This window comes from Coregonus lavaretus (genome assembly GCF_964263955.1).
Source record: "Coregonus lavaretus genome assembly, contig: HAP1_SCAFFOLD_145, whole genome shotgun sequence".
Classification (NCBI taxonomy): Eukaryota; Metazoa; Chordata; class Actinopteri; order Salmoniformes; family Salmonidae; genus Coregonus; species Coregonus lavaretus.
Genome location: NW_028165685.1, coordinates 9,315 through 34,282, shown reverse-complemented (window position 1 = coordinate 34,282; position 24,968 = coordinate 9,315). Strand labels below are relative to the sequence as shown.

The following is a 24,968-nucleotide window of genomic DNA, read 5'->3' as shown; positions in this document are numbered from 1 at the left end:
GGGCTTTAGGTGAGGCAGGTGAACCTGTAGCCATATTACCACCAGAATGGGCTTTAGGTGAGGCAGGTGAACCTGTAGCCATATTACCACCAGAATGGGCTTTAGGTGAGGCAGGTGAACCTGTAGCCATATTACCACCAGAATGGGCTTTAGGTGAGGCAGGTGAACCTGTAGCCATATTACCACCAGAATGGGCTTTAGGTGAGGCAGGTGAACCTGTAGCCATATTACCACCAGAATGGGCTTTAGGTGAGGCAGATGAACCTGTAGCCATATTACCACCAGAATGGGCTTTAGGTGAGGCAGATGAACCTGTAGCCATATTACCACCAGAATAGGCTTTAGGTGAGGCAGGTGAACCTGTAGCCATATTACCACCAGAATGGGCTTTAGGTGAGGCAGGTGAACCTGTAGCCATATTACCACCAGAATAGGCTTTAGGTGAGGCAGATGAACCTGTAGCCATATTACCACCAGAATAGGCTTTAGGTGAGGCAGATGAACCTGTAGCCATATTACCACCAGAATGGGCTTTAGGTGAGGCAGGTGAACCTGTAGCCATATTACTTCAACAGTATTTAACATGAGATCCTCTCTAATCTTTACAGGAATGTGGTTCTGAATATAAACAGCAACACCTCCACCATTGGCATTTCTGTATTTTCTGTAGATGTTTTAACCTTGTATTGCTATCACTGTATCAAAAGCTATTGTCTAAGTGAGTCTCGTAAATAGTCAAAATATGAATGTCATCTGTTACTAGCAAGTTATTAATTTCATGAACCTTGTTTCTTAAGCTACATATGTTAACGTGGGCTATTTTGAGCACTTTTCTGGGATGCTTGCTTGTTTTCATTGCTTTACTGGGAAGCTTAGCAGAAGTAGATATTCTCATGTTATTTATGTTAGTGCAGGGTGAGCTGCACACAGTGGACTTCCTACTAGGGCACACCGCCTCAGTGCTAACAGTATTACTCTGGTTCATAGACACATGATTGCTGCATACAATAGCTGTAGGATCAGCAGAGCCATTCCAGGCAGTAAGAGGGACAGAAATTAGGTTACTTACATTGTGTCTACCAATGCCCCTGGTATTTGCTAAAGAATTATGATGACTCAGTGGCACAATGGTAGGGATTAACTGAGCTGGGGTCATTGATAAGTCATTGTCTCAAGGCAGCCTTATAATGCTGTGAAAGGATCCAGGAACCCACATTATTTGGGTGGATCCCATCCTCCTTATAAAACGTGGTTTGTTTCCAAAAGGTATTGAAATTGTCAACAAAAGTTACACCCATTGAGCTGCAACAATCACATAGCCAGTTGTGAAGAGAGAGAATCCTGCTAAAGCGTTCAATGCCATGATTCAGAGAGGGCACAGGGCCAGATATGATGCCATGATTCAGAGGGCACAGGGCCAGATATGATGCCATGATTCAGAGAGGGAACAGGGCCAGATATGATGCCATGATTCAGAGAGGGCACAGGGCCAGATATGATGCCATGATTCAGAGAGGGAACAGGGCCAGATATGATGCCATGATTCAGAGAGGGCACAGGGCCAGATATGATGCCATGATTCAGAGAGGGCACAGGGCCAGATATGATGCCACGATTCAGAGAGGGCACAGGGCCAGATATGATGCCATGATTCAGAGAGGGCACAGGGCCAGATATGATGCCACGATTCAGAGAGGGCACAGGGCCAGATATGATGGGTCTTTTTATTAGTGTCTAGCAGAGAGTCAATCAGCTCTTTAAAATCCAGGTTCAACTGTTCAGAGCTGCCCTTCATAATGTCATTAAAACCCACATGGACTACGATAGAATCGATGTCCATGTACTGATTGAGCCAGTCACATCCCAAAGCAGCTGATTGAGCCAGTCACATCCCAAAGCAGCTGATTGGGAAAGTCACATCCCAAAGCAGCTGATTGAGCCAGTCACATCCCAAAGCAGCTGATTGAGACAGTCACATCCCAAAGCAGCTGATTGGGAAAGTCACACCCCTAAGCAGCTGATTGAGCCAGTCACATCCCAAAGCAGCTGATTGAGCCAGTCACATCCCAAAGCAGCTGATTGGGACAGTCACATCCCAAAGCAGCTGATTGGGCCAGTCACATCCCAAAGCAGCTGATTGGGCCAGTCACATCCCAGGGCAGCTGATTGGGCCAGTCACATCCCAAAGCAGCTGATTGGGCCAGTCACATGGTGTGGTTGTTTACTAAGAGCACAGGGATCAAGCGGAAGCTTCGTGACGTGACGTTCCACTGTTGTGCAGCACAAGAGGTGATCAACTTATGCTTGAAATTCACTACTAATGTTTGCCAGCTAAATATCATAACTAACTATAAGTGAACTATGGAAGACGTGCCAAATAAATGATCCCAGTTCTTACCTGAGGGGTTGGGAGGCGTCTCTCTGATGGTGTGCAGGACCTTCATGTCTCTGATGTTGTGGACGTAAAGAGACTCCTCCAGACATACTATCAGCCTCTGAAACAAGACACACTATCAGCCTCTGAAACAAGACATACTATCAGCCTCTGAAACACAGATCCAGACATACTATCAGCCTCTGAAACAAGACACACTATCAGCCTCTGAAACAAGACACACTATCAGCCTCTGAAACAAGACACACTATCAGCCTCTGAAACAAGACACACTATCAGCCTCTGAAACAAGACATACTATCAGCCTCTGAAACAAGACATACTATCAGCCTCTGAAACAAGACACACTATCAGCCTCTGAAACAAGACATACTATCAGCCTCTGAAACAAGACATACTATCAGCCTCTGAAACAAGACATACTATCAGCCTCTGACACAAGACACACTATCAGCCTCTGAAACACAGATCCAGACATACTATCAGCCTCTGAAACAAGACATACTATCAGCCTCTGAAACAAGACATACTATCAGCCTCTGACACAAGACACACTATCAGCCTCTGAAACACAGATCCAGACATACTATCAGCCTCTGAAACAAGACACACTATCAGCCTCTGAAACAAGACATACTATCAGCCTCTGAAACAAGACATACTATCAGCCTCTGAAACAAGACATACTATCAGCCTCTGAAACACAGATCCAGACATGCTATCAGCCTCTGAAACAAGACATACTATCAGTCTCTGAAACAAGACATACTATCAGCCTCTGAAACAAGACATACTATCAGCCTCTGAAACAAGACATACTATCAGCCTCTGAAACAAGACATACTATCAGCCTCTGAAACAAGACATGCTATCAGCCTCTGAAACACAGATCCAGACATACTATCAGCCTCTGAAACAAGACACACTATCAGCCTCTGAAACAAGACACACTATCAGCCTCTGAAACAAGACACACTATCAGCCTCTGAAACACAGATCCAGACATACTATCAGCATCTGAAACACAGATCCAGACATACTATCAGCCTCTGAAACAAGACATACTATCAGCCTCTGAAACAAGACATACTATCAGCCTCTGAAACACAGATCCAGACATACTATCAGCCTCTGAAACAAGACACACTATCAGCCTCTGAAACAAGACACACTATCAGCCTCTGAAACAAGACACACTATCAGCCTCTGAAACAAGACACACTATCAGCCTCTGAAACACAGATCAAGACATACTATCAGCCTCTGAAACACAGATCCAGACACACTATCAGCCTCTGAAACAAGACAAACTATCAGCCTCTGAAACAAGACACACTATCAGCCTCTGAAACAAGACACACTATCAGCCTCTGAAACAAGACACACTATCAGCCTCTGAAACAAGACACACTATCAGCCTCTGAAACAAGACACACTATCAGTCTCTGAAACAAGACATACTATCAGCCTCTGAAACAAGACATACTATCAGCCTCTGAAACAAGACACACTATCAGCCTCTGAAACAAGACACACTATCAGCCTCTGAAACAAGACACACTATCAGCCTCTGAAACACAGATCCAGACATACTATCAGCCTCTGAAACATGACACACTATCAGCCTCTGAAACAAGACATACTATCAGCCTCTGAAACAAGACATACTATCAGCCTCTGAAACAAGACATACTATCAGCCTCTGAAACAAGACATACTATCAGCCTCTGAAACAAGACATACTATCAGCCTCTGAAACAAGACATACTATCAGCCTCTGAAACAAAACATGCCATCAGCCTCTGAAACACAGATCCAGACATACTATCAGCCTCTGAAACAAGACACACTATCAGCCTCTGAAACAAGACACACTATCAGCCTCTGAAACAAGACACACTATCAGCCTCTGAAACAAGACACACTATCAGCCTCTGAAACAAGACACACTATCAGCCTCTGAAACAAGACACACTATCAGCCTCTGAAACACAGATCCAGACATACTATCAGCATCTGAAACACAGATCCAGACATACTATCAGCCTCTGAAACAAGACATACTATCAGCCTCTGAAACAAGACACACTATCAGCCTCTGAAACAAGACACACTATCAGCCTCTGAAACAAGACACACTATCAGCCTCTGAAACAAGACACACTATCAGCCTCTGAAACACAGATCCAGACATACTATCAGCCTCTGAAACACAGATCCAGACATACTATCAGCCTCTGAAACAAGACATATTATCAGCCTCTGAAACAAGACATACTATCAGCCTCTGAAACACAGATCCAGACACACTATCAGCCTCTGAAACAAGACACACTATCAGCCTCTGAAACAAGACACACTATCAGCCTCTGAAACAAGACACACTATCAGCCTCTGAAACACAGATCCAGACATACTATCAGCCTCTGAAACACAGATCCAGACATACTATCAGCCTCTGAAACAAGACACACTATCAGCCTCTGAAACAAGACACACTACCAGCCTCTGAAACAAGACACACTATCAGCCTCTGAAACACAGATCCAGACATACTATCAGCCTCTGAAACACAGATCCAGACATACTATCAGCCTCTGAAACAAGACATACTATCAGCCTCTGAAACAAGACACACTATCAGCCTCTGAAACAAGACACACTATCAGCCTCTGAAACAAGACACACTATCAGCCTCTGAAACACAGATCCAGACATACTATCAGCCTCTGAAACACAGATCCAGACATACTATCAGCCTCTGAAACAAGACATACTATCAGCCTCTGAAACAAGACATACTATCAGCCTCTGAAACACAGATCCAGACACACTATCAGCCTCTGAAACAAGACACACTATCAGCCTCTGAAACAAGACACACTATCAGCCTCTGAAACAAGACACACTATCAGCCTCTGAAACAAGACACACTATCAGCCTCTGAAACAAGACACACTATCAGCCTCTGAAACACAGATCCAGACATACTATCAGCCTCTGAAACACAGATCCAGACATACTATCAGCCTCTGAAACAAGACATACTATCAGCCTCTGAAACAAGACATACTATCAGCCTCTGAAACACAGATCCAGACACACTATCAGCCTCTGAAACAAGACACACTATCAGCCTCTGAAACAAGACACACTATCAGCCTCTGAAACAAGACACACTATCAGCCTCTGAAACAAGACACACTATCAGCCTCTGAAACACAGATCCAGACATACTATCAGCCTCTGAAACAAGACATACTATCAGCCTCTGAAACACAGATCCAGACATACTATCAGCCTCTGAAACAAGACACACTATCAGCCTCTGAAACAAGACACACTATCAGCCTCTGAAACAAGACACACTATCAGCCTCTGAAACACAGATCCAGACATACTATCAGCCTCTGAAACAAGACATACTATCAGCCTCTGAAACAAGACACACTATCAGCCTCTGAAACAAGACACACTATCAGCCTCTGAAACAAGACACACTATCAGCCTCTGAAACAAGACACACTATCAGCCTCTGAAACAAGACACACTATCAGCCTCTGAAACAAGACACACTATCAGCCTCTGAAACACAGATCCAGACACACTATCAGCCTCAGAAACAAGACACACTATCAGCCTCTGAAACAAGACACACTATCAGCCTCTGAAACAAGACACACTATCAGCCTCTGAAACAAGACACACTATCAGCCTCTGAAACAAGACACACTATCAGCCTCTGAAACACAGATCCAGACATACTATCAGCCTCTGAAACATGACACACTATCAGCCTCTGAAACAAGACATACTATCAGCCTCTGAAACAAGACACACTATCAGCCTCTGAAACAAGACATACTATCAGCCTCTGAAACAAGACATACTATCAGCCTCTGAAACAAGACATACTATCAGCCTCTGAAACACGACATACTATCAGCCTCTGAAACACAGATCCAGACATACTATCAGCCTCTGAAACAAGACACACTATCAGCCTCTGAAACAAGACACACTATCAGCCTCTGAAACACAGATCCAGACATACTATCAGCCTCTGAAACAAGACATACTATCAGCCTCTGAAACAAGACATACTATCAGCCTCTGAAACACAGATCCAGACATACTATCAGCCTCTGAAACAAGACATACTATCAGCCTCTGAAACACAGATCCAGACATACTATCAGCCTCTGAAACACAGATCCAGACATACTATCAGCCTCTGAAACAAGACATACTATCAGCCTCTGAAACAAGACATACTATCAGCCTCTGAAACAAGACATACTATCAGCCTCTGAAACAAGACATACTATCAGCCTCTGAAACAAGACAAACTATCAGCCTCTGAAACAAGACATACTATCAGCCTCTGAAACAAGACATACTATCAGCCTCTGAAACAAGACACACTATCAGCCTCTGAAACACAGATCCAGACATACTATCAGCCTCTGAAACAAGACATACTATCAGTCTCTGAAACAAGACATACTATCAGCCTCTGAAACACAGATCCAGACATACTATCAGCCTCTGAAACAAGACATACTATCAGCCTCTGAAACACAGATCCAGACATACCATCAGCCTCTGAAACAAGACATACTATCAGCCTCTGAAACACAGATCCAGACACACTATCAGCCTCTGAAACACAGATCCAGACATACTATCAGCCTCTGAAACAAGACATACTATCAGCCTCTGAAACAAGACATACTATCAGCCTCTGAAACAAGACATACTATCAGCCTCTGAAACAAGACACACTATCAGCCTCTGAAACAAGACACACTATCAGCCTCTGAAACAAGACACACTATCAGCCTCTGAAACAAGACACACTATCAGCCTCTGAAACACAGATCCAGACATACTATCAGCCTCTGAAACAAGACATACTATCAGTCTCTGAAACAAGACATACCATCAGCCTCTGAAACGAGACATACTATCAGCCTCTGAAACACAGATCCAGACATACTATCAGCCTCTGAAACAAGACATACTATCAGCATCTGAAACAAGACATACTATCAGCCTCTGAAACAAGACATACTATCAGCCTCTGAAACAAGACATACTATCAGCCTCTGAAACAAGACATACTATCAGCCTCTGAAACAAGACATACTATCAGCCTCTGAAACAAGACACACTATCAGCCTCTGAAACACAGATCCAGACACACTATCAGCCTCTGAAACACAGATCCAGACATACTATCAGCCTCTGAAACAAGACACACTATCAGCCTCTGAAACACAGATCCAGACATACTATCAGCCTCTGAAACAAGACATACTATCAGCCTCTGAAACAAGACATACTATCAGCCTCTGAAACAAGACATACTATCAGCCTCTGAAACAAGACATACTATCAGCCTCTGAAACAAGACACACTATCAGCCTCTGAAACAAGACACACTATCAGCCTCTGAAACAAGACACACTATCAGCCTCTGAAACACAGATCCAGACATACTATCAGCCTCTGAAACAAGACATACATTCAGTCTCTGAAACAAGACATACTATCAGCCTCTGAAACACAGATCCAGACATACTATCAGCCTCTGAAACAAGACATACTATCAGCCTCTGAAACACAGATCCAGACATACTATCAGCCTCTGAAACACAGATCCAGACATACTATCAGCCTCTGAAACAAGACATACTATCAGCCTCTGAAACAAGACATACTATCAGCCTCTGAAACAAGACACACTATCAGCCTCTGAAACACAGATCCAGACACACTATCAGCCTCTGAAACACAGATCCAGACATACTATCAGCCTCTGAAACAAGACACACTATCAGCCTCTGAAACACAGATCCAGACATACTATCAGCCTCTGAAACAAGACATACTATCAGCCTCTGAAACAAGACATACTATCAGCCTCTGAAACAAGACACACTATCAGCCTCTGAAACAAGACACACTATCAGCCTCTGAAACAAGACACACTATCAGCCTCTGAAACAAGACACACTATCAGCCTCTGAAACACAGATCCAGACATACTATCAGCCTCTGAAACAAGACATACTATCAGTCTCTGAAACAAGACATACCATCAGCCTCTGAAACGAGACATACTATCAGCCTCTGAAACACAGATCCAGACATACTATCAGCCTCTGAAACAAGACATACTATCAGCATCTGAAACAAGACATACTATCAGCCTCTGAAACAAGACATACTATCAGCCTCTGAAACAAGACATACTATCAGCCTCTGAAACAAGACATACTATCAGCCTCTGAAACAAGACATACTATCAGCCTCTGAAACAAGACACACTATCAGCCTCTGAAACACAGATCCAGACACACTATCAGCCTCTGAAACACAGATCCAGACATACTATCAGCCTCTGAAACAAGACACACTATCAGCCTCTGAAACACAGATCCAGACATACTATCAGCCTCTGAAACAAGACATACTATCAGCCTCTGAAACAAGACATACTATCAGCCTCTGAAACAAGACATACTATCAGCCTCTGAAACAAGACATACTATCAGCCTCTGAAACAAGACACACTATCAGCCTCTGAAACAAGACACACTATCAGCCTCTGAAACAAGACACACTATCAGCCTCTGAAACACAGATCCAGACATACTATCAGCCTCTGAAACAAGACATACATTCAGTCTCTGAAACAAGACATACTATCAGCCTCTGAAACACAGATCCAGACATACTATCAGCCTCTGAAACAAGACATACTATCAGCCTCTGAAACACAGATCCAGACATACTATCAGCCTCTGAAACACAGATCCAGACATACTATCAGCCTCTGAAACAAGACATACTATCAGCCTCTGAAACAAGACATACTATCAGCCTCTGAAACAAGACACACTATCAGCCTCTGAAACACAGATCCAGACACACTATCAGCCTCTGAAACACAGATCCAGACATACTATCAGCCTCTGAAACAAGACACACTATCAGCCTCTGAAACACAGATCCAGACATACTATCAGCCTCTGAAACAAGACATACTATCAGCCTCTGAAACAAGACATACTATCAGCCTCTGAAACAAGACATACTATCAGCCTCTGAAACAAGACATACTATCAGCCTCTGAAACAAGACACACTATCAGCCTCTGAAACAAGACACACTATCAGCCTCTGAAACAAGACACACTATCAGCCTGTGAAACACAGATCCAGACATACTATCAGCCTCTGAAACAAGACATACATTCAGTCTCTGAAACAAGACATACTATCAGCCTCTGAAACACAGATCCAGACATACTATCAGCCTCTGAAACAAGACATACTATCAGCCTCTGAAACACAGATCCAGACATACTATCAGCCTCTGAAACACAGATCCAGACACACTATCAGCCTCTGAAACACAGATCCAGACATACTATCAGCCTCTGAAACACAGATCCAGACATACTATCAGCCTCTGAAACAAGACATACTATCAGCCTCTGAAACACAGATCCAGACACACTATCAGCCTCTGAAACACAGATCCAGACACACTATCAGCCTCTGAAACACAGATCCAGACATACTATCAGCCTCTGAAACAAGACATACTATCAGCCTCTGAAACAAGACATACTATCAGCCTCTGAAACAAGACACACTATCAGCCTCTGAAACAAGACACACTATCAGCCTCTGAAACAAGACATACAATCAGCCTCTGAAACAAGACACACTATCAGCCTCTGAAACAAGACACACTATCAGCCTCTGAAACACAGATCCAGACATACTATCAGCCTCTGAAACAAGACATACTATCAGTCTCTGAAACAAGACATACTATCAGCCTCTGAAACACAGATCCAGACATACTATCAGCCTCTGAAACAAGACATACTATCAGCCTCTGAAACAAGACATACTATCAGCCTCTGAAACAAGACATACTATCAGCCTCTGAAACACAGATCCAGACATACTATCAGCCTCTGAAACAAGACATACTATCAGCCTCTGAAACACAGATCCAGACATACTATCAGCCTCTGAAACACAGATCCAGACACACTATCAGCCTCTGAAACACAGATCCAGACATACTATCAGCCTCTGAAACACAGATCCAGACATACTATCAGCCTCTGAAACAAGACATACTATCAGCCTCTGAAACACAGATCCAGACATACCATCAGCCTCTGAAACAAGACATACTATCAGTCTCTGAAACAAGACATACTATCAGCCTCTGAAACACAGATCCAGACATACCATCAGCCTCTGAAACAAGAAATACCATCAGCCTCTGAAACAAGACACACTATCAGCCTCTGAAACAAGACATACTATCAGCCTCTGAAACACAGATCCAGACACACTATCAGCCTCTGAAACACAGATCCAGACATACTATCAGCCTCTGAAACACAGATCCAGACATACTATCAGCCTCTGAAACAAGACATACTATCAGCCTCTGAAACACAGATCCAGACATACCATCAGCCTCTGAAACAAGACATACCATCAGCCTCTGAAACAAGACACACTATCAGCCTCTGAAACAAGACATACTATCAGCCTCTGAAACACAGATCCAGACACACTATCAGCCTCTGAAACACAGATCCAGACATACTATCAGCCTCTGAAACACAGATCCAGACACACTATCAGCCTCTGAAACAAGACATACTATCAGCCTCTGAAACACAGATCCAGACATACAATCAGCCTCTGAAACACAGATCCAGACATACAATCAGCCTCTGAAACACAGATCCAGACATACTATCAGCCTCTGAAACACAGATCCAGACATACTATCAGCCTCTGAAACAAGACATACAATCAGCCTCTGAAACACAGATCCAGACATACTATCAGCCTCTGAAACACAGATCCAGACATACTATCAGCCTCTGAAACAAGACATACAATCAGCCTCTGAAACACAGATCCAGACATACTATCAGCCTCTGAAACAAGACATACCATCAGCCTCTGAAACAAGACATACAATCAGCCTCTGAAACAAGACATACAATCAGCCTCTGAAACACAGATCCAGACATACTATCAGCCTCTGAAACAAGACATACTATCAGCCTCTGAAACAAGACATACAATCAGCCTCTGAAACAAGACATACTATCAGCCTCTGAAACAAGACATACTATCAGCCTCTGAAACAAGACATACTATCAGCCTCTGAAACAAGACATACTATCAGCCTCTGAAACAAGACATACTATCAGCCTCTGAAACAAGACATACTATCAGCCTCTGAAACACAGATCCAGACATACTATCAGCCTCTGAAACACGGATCCAGACATACTATCAGCCTCTGAAACAAGACACACTATCAGCCTCTGAAACAAGACATACTATCAGCCTCTGAAACACAGATCCAGACATACTATCAGCCTCTGAAACAAGACACACTATCAGCCTCTGAAACAAGACATACTATCAGCCTCTGAAACACAGATCCAGACATACTATCAGCCTCTGAAACACAGATCCAGACACACTATCAGCCTCTGAAACAAGACATACAATCAGCCTCTGAAACAAGACATACAATCAGCCTCTGAAACAAGACATACTATCAGCCTCTGAAACAAGACACACTATCAGCCTCTGAAACAAGACACACTATCAGCCTCTGAAACAAGACATACTATCAGCCTCTGAAACAAGACATACTATCAGCCTCTGAAACAAGACATACTATCAGCCTCTGAAACACAGATCCAGACATACTATCAGCCTCTGAAACAAGACACACTATCAGCCTCTGAAACACAGATCCAGACATACTATCAGCCTCTGAAACACAGATCCAGACATACTATCAGCCTCTGAAACAAGACACACTATCAGCCTCTGAAACAAGACACACTATCAGCCTCTGAAACACAGATCCAGACATACTATCAGCCTCTGAAACACAGATCCAGACATACTATCAGCCTCTGAAACAAGACACACTATCAGCCTCTGAAACACAGATCCAGACATACTATCAGCCTCTGAAACACAGATCCAGACATACTATCAGCCTCTGAAACACAGATCCAGACATACTATCAGCCTCTGAAACACAGATCCAGACATACTATCAGCCTCTGAAACAAGACACACTATCAGCCTCTGAAACACAGATCCAGACATACAGTGGGGAAAAAAGTATTTAGTCAGCAACCAATTGTGCAAGTTCTCCCACTTAAAAAGATGAGAGAGGCCTGTAATTTTCATCATAGGTACACGTCAACTATGACAGACAAAATGAGAAAGAAAAATCCAGAAAATCACATTGTAGGATTTTTAATGAATTTAAACTACACTAACCCTAACTAACCCTAACTAACCCTAACTAACCCTAACTAACCCTAACTAACACTAACCATAACTAACCCTAACCCTAACTAACCCTAACCAACCCTAATCATAACTAACCCTAATCATAACTAACCCTAACCCTAACTAACCCTAACCCTAACTAACACTAATCATAACTAACCCTAACTAACACTAATCATAACTAACCCTAACTAACCCTAACTAACACTAATCATAACTAACCCTAATCATAACTAACCCTAATCATAACTAACCCTAACCCTAACTAGCCTCCTGTGTGAGCGGCTGATGGATGACGTTGGGCTCAGGTTATAGACAGAAGCATGCTACATGGCAGACCAATCCCAACTCATCTCTCGGCATGTCCAGCCCAACCATTATCTCAGCCAATCATGGCTAGCGGGAAGGTTCCTGTCTTTTTCCGTGGTTAAACCAACTAGGATCGTAATTTAACAATTTTATTCGTATTTACAGATGGCATACAAGTTTGTTATTAAGGTACATGAAAGTTCACGTTCCAGAAGGCATTTCAGCCAAAAAACGCATTTGGATTTTTAAAAAAAGTTTACGTTCAAATGTCTCTCCTGTGAAGTAGTGAAGCGTCTAGTTTCCTGAAACGTGTCACATATTAAAACTGGTCCACACTTTAGCCTCTAACTGCAGTTTCACTTCAATGAAAAGGTGTGTGTGTGTGTGTGTGGGCGTGTGGGTGTGTGTGTGTGGTGTGTGTGTGTGTAGTGTGTACCTACCTGTCTGTTGAGCTTGACAGTTACTATAACTGTAGTTATGTGGTGTGTGTGGGTGTGTGGTGTGTGTGGGTGTATGGTGTGTGTGTGGTGTGTATGTGTGTGTGTGTGGTGTGTGTGGGTGTGTGTGTGTGGTGTGTATGTGTGTGTGTGTGTGTATGGTGTGTAGTGTATGTACCTACCTGTCTGTTGAGCTTGACAGCCAGTATCGTGTTGCTGTAACTGTAGTTGCAGATCTCTGTTCCCTTCTTGAAGTGACAGACCTTCAGCTTCCTGGGAGCCTTCAGACTGACGATGGCCACCAGACTACTGCTGAACAGACGCTCTACAATACACACATCCTCCGTGTCCGCTGGGCGCACACACACACACACACACACACACACACACCCCATTACTACCAAACAGTAATAGTAATATTATAGCACCCCCCATTACTAGCTTCCTGGGAGCCTTCAGACTGACGATGGCCACCAGACTACTGCTGAACAGACGCTCTACAATACACACATCCTCCGTGTCCGCTGGCACACACACACACACACACACACACCCACACACACACACACACACACACACACACACACACACACACACACACCCCATTACTACCAAACAGTAATAGTAATATTATAGCACCCCCCATTACTAGCTTCCTGGGAGCCTTCAGACTGACGATGGCCACCAGACTACTGCTAAACAGACGCTCTACAATACACACATCCTCCGTGTCCGCTGGCGCACACACACACACACACACACACACACACACACCCCATTACTACCAAACAGTAATAGTAATATTATAGCACCCCCCATTACTAGCTTCCTGGGAGCCTTCAGACTGACGATGGCCACCAGACTACTGCTGAACAGACGCTCTACAATACACACATCCTCCGTGTCCGCTGGACGCACACACACACACACACACACACACACACCCCATTACTACCAAACAGTAATAGTAATATTATAGCACCCCCCATTACTAGCTTCCTGGGAGCCTTCAGACTGACGATGGCCACCAGACTACTGCTGAACAGACGCTCTACAATACACACATCCTCCGTGTCCGCTGGGCGCACACACACACACACACACACACACACCACACACACACACACACACACCACATTACTACCAAACAGTAATAGTAATATTATAGAGGAAAGTAATTCCATATTATAATGATACTACATTAACAGGGGGGACTATGACTGTTTGGACTGTGAGTGGAATACATATATGTAGTGTGTGTACAGTGCCTTCGGAAAGTATTCAGACCCCTTTACTTTTTCCACATTTTGTTACGTTACAGCCTTATTCTAAAATTTAGGAAATAGTTTTCCCCCCCTCATCAAATCTACACACAATATCCCATAATGACAAAGTGAAAACAGTTTTTTTGAATTTTTGCAAAGGTATTACAAATAAAAAACAGAAATACCTTATTTACATAAGTATTCAGACCCTTTGCTATGAGACTCTAAATTGAGCTCAGGTGCATCCTGTTTCCATTGATGTTTCTACAACTTGGAGTCCACCTGTGGTAAATTCAATATGATTTGGAAAGGCACACACCTGTCTATATAAGGTCCCACAGTTGACAGTGCATGTCAGAGCAAAAACCAAGCCATGAGGTCGAAGGAATTGTCCGTAGAGCTCCGAGACAGGATTGTGTCGAGGGACAGATCTGGGGAAGGGTACCAAAACATTTCTGCAGCATTGAAGGTCCCTAAGAACACAGTGGCCTCCATTGTTCTTAAATGGAAGAAGTTTGGAACCACCAAGACTCTTCCTAGAACTGGCCGCCCGGCCAAACTGAGCAATCGGGGAGAAGAGCCTTGGTCAGGTGACCAAGAACCCAATGGTCACTCTGATAGAGCTCCAGAGTTCCTCTGTGGAGATGGGAGAACCTTCCAGAAGGACAACCATCTCTGCAGCACTCCACCAATCAGGCCTTTATGGTAGAGTGGCCAGACGGAAGCCACTCCTCAGTAAAACATGACTGCCTGCTTGGAGTTTGCCAAAAGGCACCTAAAGGACTCTCAGACAATGAGAAACAAGATTCTCTGGTCAGATGAAACCAAGATTGAACTCTTTGGCCTGAATGCCAAGCGTCACGTCTGTAGGAAACCTGGCACCATCCCTATGGTGAAGCATGGTGGTGGCAGCATCATGCTGTGGGGATGTTTTTCAGCAGCAGGGACTGGGAGACTAGTCAGGATCGTGGGAAAGATGAACGGAGCAAAGTACAGAGAGATCCTTGATGAAAACCTGCTCCAGAGCGCTCAGGACCTCAGACTGGGGTGAAGGTTCACCTTCCAACAGGACAACGACCCTAAGCACACAGCCAAGACAACGCAGGAGTGGCTTCGGGACAAGTCTCTGAATGTCCTTGAGTGGCCCAGTCAGAGCCCGGACTTGAACCCGATCTAACATCTCTGGAGAGACCTGAAAATAGCTGTGCAGTGACGCTCCCCATCCAACCTGACAGAGCTTGAGAGGATCTGCAGAGAAGAATGGGAGAAACTCCCCAAATACAGGTGTGCCAAGCTTGTAGCGTCATACCCAAGAAGACTCGAGGCTGTAATCGCTGCCAAAGGTGCTTCAACAAAGTACGGAGTAAAGGGTCTGAATACTTACGTAAATGTCATATTATAAAAACCAGTTTTGGCTTTGTCATTATGGGGTATTGTGTGTAGATTGATGAGGGGAAAAAGCAATTGAATCCATTTTAGAATAAGGCCGTAACTTAACAACGTGGAAAAAGTCAAGGGGTCTGAACACTTTCCGAATGCACTGTATATATTTAGTAAATATGTAGTCATTCCATATTACAGTAATACTACATTCAGACTGATGGCTATGACTGTGTGCTATCTAGTAAGGGCAGGATTTCTATATAGTCCATATTGTATCCCTAACCCATTCCATATGATACTCACTACATTCAGACTGATGGCTATGACTGTGTACTATCTAGTAAGGGCAGGATTTCTATATAGTCCATATTGTAACCCTAACCCATTCCATATGATACTCACTACATTCATAAATCTGCTCCAACTTGTCCACAGACGATAGAGAGAAGAACTTGTAGCCTGATTTGGTTCCAACAGCTAAAGACCTGGAGAGAGGAGACACACACACACACACACACACAGACACACAGACACAGACACACAAACACACACAACACACAGACACACCACACAGACACACCACACACACACACACACACACCAAACACAACACACACACACAGACACACACACAGACACACAAACACAACACACAGACACAACACACACACACACCAAACACACACACATACAGACACACACAGACACACACACACAGACACACACACACACAGACACACAGACGTTAGAACAGATCTAAGGACTTGATGGCGAGGGAGAGAGAGAGACCGAGGGAAGAGGGGGAGAGACGGGCTGGTGACACTGGCCTGACTAGGACAGTGTGCGTTTGAGTGACATTGGTCACACGGTGTGTGTTGAAATCACACTACCCAGAAATCCCAGAGTGGTCAGCAATACAGATACAAAATACCATAAAGATCAAATGTATCAAAATAAACTACTAAATACTTATTTAAAATAAATGTATTTTTGTATTTTAAAATAGATTTGCAAGCAGCCAGTTACAAAAACATTTTACATGCCCTGACTGTGATGATGCTGTTGTTTAAATACCTTTAGTTGACCAAGTCACTCTGGAGAAGAGTGTCCTGCTAAATGACCAAAATATCAAATGTAGATGTTAAAAAATGAACTATCCAAAAATGAACTGCAAAGCACCCCATGTATTGTTTTGGGGCGGACCTCATTAGAATAATACCCAGCAGGATGTAATTCTGTGATTTTAGGGCCATTTGGCCTTCAGGAGGTGTCCGATCTGTTTAGGGCCATTTGGCCTTCAGGAGGTGTCCTATCTGCTAGGGCCATTTGGTCTTCAGGAGGTGTCCTATCTGCTAGGGCCATTTGGCCTTCAGGAGGTGTCCTATCTGTTTAGGGCCATTTGGCCTTCAGGAGGTGTCCGATCTGTTTAGGGCCATTTGGCCTTCAGGAGGTGTCCTATCTGCTAGGGCAGGGGTTCCCCTTCCAGCATTGGGGAACATCCCGCACCCCAACCCCCCCCCCCCGTGCGTGCACGCGCCATGTCTATCTCTATGTTTACAGTAGTAAATAGATAACCTATTTCAAGTGTTTTGCTCTGTACGATCTGGTCCGAAGTGCAGTTTAATGGTAGAGCAGACGGTTCACCTTTTTTAGGCTACGTCTGTATTCTGAAATTTAAAATGTTCTCGAGTAGAAAATATTTCATTTTTGGCCTTTGCCATTTTTATTAGGATCCCCATTAGCTGTTGCAAAAGCTCCAGCTACTCTTCCTGGGTTCCACACAAAACATGCCATAGAAGCTTACTGCCAGCGGTCGGCCATATTGGGCACTCCCCAGTAGGAGCAGTCCTCCATAGAAGCTTACTGCCACCGGTCAGCCATATTGGGCACTCCCCAGTAGGAGCAGTCCTCCATAGAAGCTTACTGCCACCGGTCGGCCATATTGGGCACTCCCCAGTAGGAGCAGTCTTCCATAGAAGCTTCCTGCCAGCGGTCGGCCATATTGGGCACTCCCCAGTAGGAGCAGTCCTCCATAGAAGCTTACTGCCACCGGTCGGCCATATTGGGCACTCCCCAGTAGGAGCAGTCCTCCATAGAAGCTTACTGCCACCGGTCGGCCATATTGGGCACTCCCCAGTAGGAGCAGTCCTCCATAGAAGCTTACTGCCAGCGGTCGGCCATATTGGGCACTCCCCAGTAGGAGCAGTCCTCCATAGAAGCTTCCTGCCAGCGGCCGGCCATATTGGGCACTCCCCAGTAGGAGCAGTCCTCCATAGAAGCTTACTGCCACCGGTCAGCCATATTGGGCACTCCCCAGTAGGAGCAGTCCTCCATAGAAGCTTACTGCCACCGGTCGGCCATATTGGGCACTCCCCAGTAGGAGCAGTCCTCCATAGAAGCTTACTGCCACCGGTCAGCCATATTGGGCACTCCCCAGTAGGAGCAGTCCTCCATAGAAGCTTACTGCCACCGGTCGGCCATATTGGGCACTCCCCAGTAGGAGCAGTCCTCCATAGAAGCTTACTGCCACCGGTCAGCCATATTGGGCACTCCCCAGTAGGAGCAGTCCTCCATAGAAGCTTACTGCCAGCGGTCGGCCATATTGGGCACTCCCCAGTAGGAGCAGTCCTCCATAGAAGCTTACTGCCACCGGTCGGCCATATTGGGCACTCCCCAGTAGGAGCAGTCCTCCATAGAAGCTTACTGCCACCGGTCAGCCATATTGGGCACTCCCCAGTAGGAGCAGTCCTCCATAGAAGCTTACTGCCAGCGGTCGGCCATATTGGGCACTCCCCAGTAGGAGCAGTCCTCCATAGAAGCTTCCTGCCACCGGTCGGCCATATTGGGCACTCCCCAGTAGGAGCAGTCCTCCATAGAAGCTTACTGCCACCGGTCGGCCATATTGGGCACTCCCCAGTAGGAGCAGTCCTCCATAGAAGCTTACTGCCACCGGTCGGCCATATTGGGCACTCCCCAGTAGGAGCAGTCCTCCATAGAAGCTTCCTGCCACCGGTCGGCCATATTGGGCACTCCCCAGTAGGAGCAGTCCTCCATAGAAGCTTCCTGCCACCGGTCGGCCATATTGGGCACTCCCCAGTAGGAGCAGTCCTCCATAGAAGCTTACTGCCACCGGTCGGCCATATTGGGCACTCCCCAGTAGGAGCAGTCCTCCATAGAAGCTTACTGCCAGCGGTCGGCCATATTGGGCACTCCCCAGTAGGAGCAGTCCTCCATAGAAGCTTCCTGCCAGCGGTCGGCCATATTGGGCACTCCCCAGTAGGAGCAGTCCTCCATAGAAGCTTCCTGCCACCGGTCGGCCATATTGGGCACTCCCCAGTAGGAGCAGTCCTCCATAGAAGCTTACTGCCACCGGTCAGCCATATTGGGCACTCCCCAGTAGGAGCAGTCCTCCATAGAAGCTTACTGCCACCGGTCGGCCATATTGGGCACTCCCCAGTAGGAGCAGTCCTCCATAGAAGCTTACTGCCACCGGTCGGCCATATTGGGCATTCCCCAGTAGGAGCAGTCCTCCATAGAAGCTTCCTGCCACCGGTCGGCCATATTGGGCACTCCCCAGTAGGAGCAGTCCTCCATAGAAGCTTCCTGCCACCGGTCGGCCATATTGGGCACTCCCCAGTAGGAGCAGTCCTCCATAGAAGCTTCCTGCCACCGGTCAGCCATATTGGGCACTCCCCAGTAGGAGCAGTCCTCCATAGAAGCTTACTGCCACCGGTCAGCCATATTGGGCACTCCCCAGTAGGAGCAGTCCTCCATAGAAGCTTCCTGCCACCGGTCGGCCATATTGGGCACTCCCCAGTAGGAGCAGTCCTCCATAGAAGCTTACTGCCACCGGTCGGCCATATTGGGCACTCCCCAGTAGGAGCAGTCCTCCATAGAAGCTTACTGCCACCGGTCGGCCATATTGGGCACTCCCCAGTAGGAGCAGTCCTCCATAGAAGCTTACTGCCACCGGTCGGCCATATTGGGCACTCCCCAGTAGGAGCAGTCCTCCATAGAAGCTTACTGCCACCGGTCAGCCATATTGGGCACTCCCCAGTAGGAGCAGTCCTCCATAGGAATTCTACAGTATTTCAATTAAAGGTTTCAAGGACTAAATTACATGTGTTTAAGTATTTGTTGTTGTTGTAGTGGGGACAGTAACATTATAACTTTCCAAAAATTACACTTTAAAGGAAAATGTCTATATATTTTTTCATTTGTATGTTTAGCTCACATAATACTGTGTAATTTAAAAGTATGCATTAAGGTGTCTGTAATAGAATAAACGTGGCAAAAGCAAAATGTAGACATTAATAAATGCATTTTATATACCTTCCCAAATATTTTTTTTACAATGGCGGGGGAGTGCCAAGATGGAGGCGTGGTGGCATCAAAACAGCGCCCCGTGTCTGTCATCTAGTGTATATATAAATCAGACACAAACCGCACGTCGATGCATGAGAGAGGAATGTAGACAACAACAACGACTAGGGATAGAATTGGTGAAAGTTTGCCTCATCTACTTTGAAAAACGAGTCAAATGATTTCGTCAGACAGCTCTGCAGCATACTTAGGCAGGCTAGCTAAAGGCAATACAGTCTGGGGAGAACAGAGATAACGTTAGATGGTTGTCAGGCTGGCTGCTACTGCCTGAGCAGAGATTATGACTTTAAGGAATGAAAAATTATAGAGTCAACAAATAAAACGAAGTAATATACACAACTTAAATATTTTATCATTTAATAGTAATTTCCTATTTTTCTATGTGAACCTGACAGAGACAATGGAATATTTTCAATGTTTTGGCAATTGAATGTCCACTATTTTTTTTGACTTTGGCATTTCAATTAAAAAGCGCTAATCATTTTGTCATTATTTCATTATGAATTTAATGTTTAAAAAAAGAATCGAAACCCGTTATTTTTTTTAAAATAATGAACCGAAACGACCTAAAAAAGCACGAATCGTTCAGCACTAGTGCATACGCATGGTCTAAAGTTTACGGGAGGATAAGCACATTCTCAAGTCAAGTTCAGTTTTGCGACTTTTGCGTGAAAACTGGCGCATATTCTGAGCATACGGAGCGTTTATAAACGAGGGCCCATGTGAATGGTAGCTTCAATAATAGCTTTCTGGGCAGAGATCAGATCGGCATATTCATCGTCTCCGTTTGCCCAGATATTGGTTCAGCTTTTAATAAACTATCATATTATTGTTCCCCCTCGCCTTGTTGTGTTAAACTAGCTCACTAACTGTCTATGCTTATGGCTTTATCCAGACACTTTAGCTCACGACATGGATGCTATCTAGCTAGCTACAGTAGGAAATGTGCAACGTGATCAGACAGCTTGTCAGTTCGCTAACTAGCATCTCTCTCCATCGAGATACAGATGGCTGGGACCCCTTCAACTACTCGATAGAAAACGTTAAAACCTCTGCGAGTCTCATGTAACCATTAGGCCACCCTCTCCCCTTCCCCCCCCGGCCTTCCTTACGTGTTGTCCTGGTTAAAGTTGGCGAAGAGGAGCTGGCTACAGCCGGCCTCCCCGCTCTGACTGGCCAAGTTCATGGGCCCGGCACCATCTAATCAAGCCTCGGGAGAAAGCAGCAGTCGGGTAGGTTGTGGATAGTAACTGGGTAAGAATGAAGTTTTGCCCTGTATTCATGGAGCCATCTCGCTCGTCTCTTCCCTTCTTCCAACGATTGTTGTTGTTTTTCTCAGTCACTGTTGCCCGCTCTCTCTGCGCATGGGCGGTGACGGCTCACTGTTGCGCTCTCTCTGCGCATGGGCGGTGACGGCTCACTGTTGCTCTTTCTGCGCATGGGCGGTGACGGCTCACTGTTGCTCTTTCTGCGCATGGGCGGTGACGGCTCACTGTTGCGCTCTCTGCGCATGGGCGGTGACGGCTCACTGTTGCCCGCTCTCTCTGCGCATGGGCGGTGACGGCTCACTGTTGCTCTTTCTGCGCATGGGCGGTGACGGCTCACTGTTGCGCTCTCTGCGCATGGGCGGTGACAGCGTTGCGCGACAGCTTTTTAAAGGGACCGTACTCCCATTTCAAGGGACCGTACTCCCATTTAAAGGTTTGATTTACGGTTGTGAATGGGGATGGAAGATAAGTCTACGTGTGGTAAATGACAATCACTTAAATGGGAACGTCTCAGAAATCTATAATGTATCGGAATCTCGTTTTTTAGTATCAGTTAAACAATAATCTGTTCAACGACCACCAAATATTTTATTAACTAACCCAAGATAGACCAGAGCCTGTCGTTTCCAATGGGAACACATGCATCTTTAGTGGGCAGAACAAGCAAGGAGGTGTGCAGAGCCAAGCACAACCTAGTGAGATCCTATTGGCGCGTTCTAGCATTTATTTGCAGATTTCCGTTTGGGAACGACTAGTTTGTGAAGTACGCGCGTGCAATTACTCAATTCGCCCTTTGCACTCCTCCTAAACAACGCCGTTTTCAGAAACGTTGGCAAAGGGTAAAGTCTCCAAAACGCGGTCCGCTCTTTTTGTTATAGATTATAGTTTTGGAAACAGAATACTCTATGAAAATTAGATGTTTAATCGATTAGAACATTTGCAGAATGTTCGCCCAAATCCATTGTTCTCCCACTGCCGGCCACTGGGCTTCCTCCCATCACCATATTTGGTAGTAAGAGGAAACGCCAACCTGATGCTTCATATTTATACATCCCGTAGAAATATCTGGCTCAAATCAAATCAAATGTTATTTGTCACATGCGCCGAATACAACAGGTGTAGACCTTACAGTGAAATGCTTACTGACAAGCCCTTAACCAACGATGCAGTTTTAAGAAAAATAAGTGTTAAGTAAAAAACAGATAAGTAAAAAATAAAAGCAGTAAAATAACAGTAGGGAGGCTATATACAGGGGGTACCGGTACAGAGTCAATATACAGGCTATATACAGGCTATATACAGGGGGTACCGGGACAGAGTCAATATACAGGCTATATACAGGCTATATACAGGGGGTACCGGTACAGAGTCAATATACAGGCTATATACAGGCTATATACAGGGGGTACCGGTACAGAGTCAATATACAGGCTATATACAGGGGGTACCGGTACAGAGTCAATATACAGGCTATATACAGGCTATATACAGGGGGTACCGGTACAGAGTCAATATACAGGCTATATACAGGGGGTACCGGTACAGAGTCAATATACAGGGGGTACCGGTACAGAGTCAATATACAGGCTATATACAGGGGGTACCGGTACAGAGTCAATATACAGGCTATATACAGGGGGTACCGGTACAGAGTCAATATACAGGCTATATACAGCTATATACAGGGGGTACCGGTACAGAGTCAATATACAGGCTATATACAGGGGGTACCGGTACAGAGTCAATATACAGGCTATATACAGGGGGTACCGGTACAGAGTCAATATACAGGCTATATACAGGGGGTACCGGTACAGAGTCAATATACAGGCTATATACAGGGGGTACCGGTACAGAGTCAATATACAGGCTATATACAGGGGGTACCGGTACAGAGTCAATATACAGGCTATATACAGGGGGTACCAGTACAGAGTCAATATACAGGTTATATACAGGGGGTACCGGTACAGAGTCAATATACAGGCTATATACAGGGGGTACCGGTACAGAGTCAATATACAGGCTATATACAGGGGGTACCGGTACAGAGTCAATATACAGGCTAAATACAGGCTATATACAGGGGGTACCGGTACAGAGCCAATATACAGGCTATATACAGGGGGTACCGGTACAGAGTCAATATACAGGCTATATACAGGGGGTACCGGTACAGAGTCAATATACAGGCTATATACAGGGGGTACCGGTACAGAGTCAATATACAGGCTATATACAGGGGGTACCGGTACAGAGTCAATATACTGGCTATATACAGGGGGTACCAGTACAGAGTCAATATACAGGTTATATACAGGGGGTACCGGTACAGAGTCAATATACAGGCTATATACAGGGGGTACCGGTACAGAGTCAATATACAGGCTATATACAGGGGGTACCGGTACAGAGTCAATATACAGGCTAAATACAGGCTATATACAGGGGGTACCGGTACAGAGTCAATATACAGGCTATATACAGGGGGTACCGGTACAGAGTCAATATACAGGCTATATACAGGGGGTACCGGTACAGAGTCAATATACAGACTATATACAGGGGGTACCGGTACAGAGTCAATATACAGGCTATATACAGGGGGTACCGGTACAGAGTCAATATACAGGCTATATACAGGGGGTACCAGTACAGAGTCAATATACAGGCTATATACAGGGGGTACCGGTACAGAGTCAATATACAGGCTATATACAGCTATATACAGGGGGTACCGGTACAGAGTCAATATACAGGCTATATACAGGGGGTACTGGTACAGAGTCAATATACAGGCTATATACAGGCTATATACAGGGGGTACCGGTACAGAGTCAATATACAGGCTATATACAGGGGGTACCGGAACAGAGTCAATATACAGGCTATATACAGGGGGTACCGGTACAGAGTCAATATACAGGCTATATACAGGGGGTACCGGAACAGAGTCAATATACAGGCTATATACAGGGGGTACCGGTACAGAGTCAATATACAGGCTATATACAGGGGGTACCGGAACAGAGTCAATATACAGGCTATATACAGGGGGTACTGGTACAGAGTCAATATACAGGCTATATACAGGCTATATACAGGGGGTACCGGTACAGAGCCAATATACAGGCTATATACAGGGGTACCGG

The 24,968-nt window shown here is 45.1% G+C and overlaps 1 protein-coding gene across 2 annotated transcripts in view; it reads right to left on the bottom strand.

Annotated features, from left to right (window-relative positions):
• Positions 1-21,905, bottom strand: part of LOC311115599 (WD repeat domain phosphoinositide-interacting protein 2) — a 36,207-nt gene extending 14,302 nt beyond the window's left edge. Inside the window, exons 1-4 of one of the 2 annotated variants that reach the window (XM_084190760.1) lie at positions 21,661-21,905; positions 16,568-16,650; positions 13,700-13,869; positions 2,399-2,495 (exon numbers count right to left, since the gene is read on the bottom strand). In XM_084190760.1, the coding sequence (XP_084046886.1) occupies positions 2,399-2,495; positions 13,700-13,869; positions 16,568-16,650; positions 21,661-21,734 (424 nt within the window). In that variant the 5' untranslated portion in view covers positions 21,735-21,905. Of the gene's footprint in view, positions 1-2,398; positions 2,496-13,520; positions 13,535-13,699; positions 13,870-16,567; positions 16,651-21,660 lie in introns of those variants that run through there. The other variant, XM_084190761.1, reaches the window with a different exon arrangement.
• Positions 21,906-24,968: the final 3,063 nt, after the last annotated feature.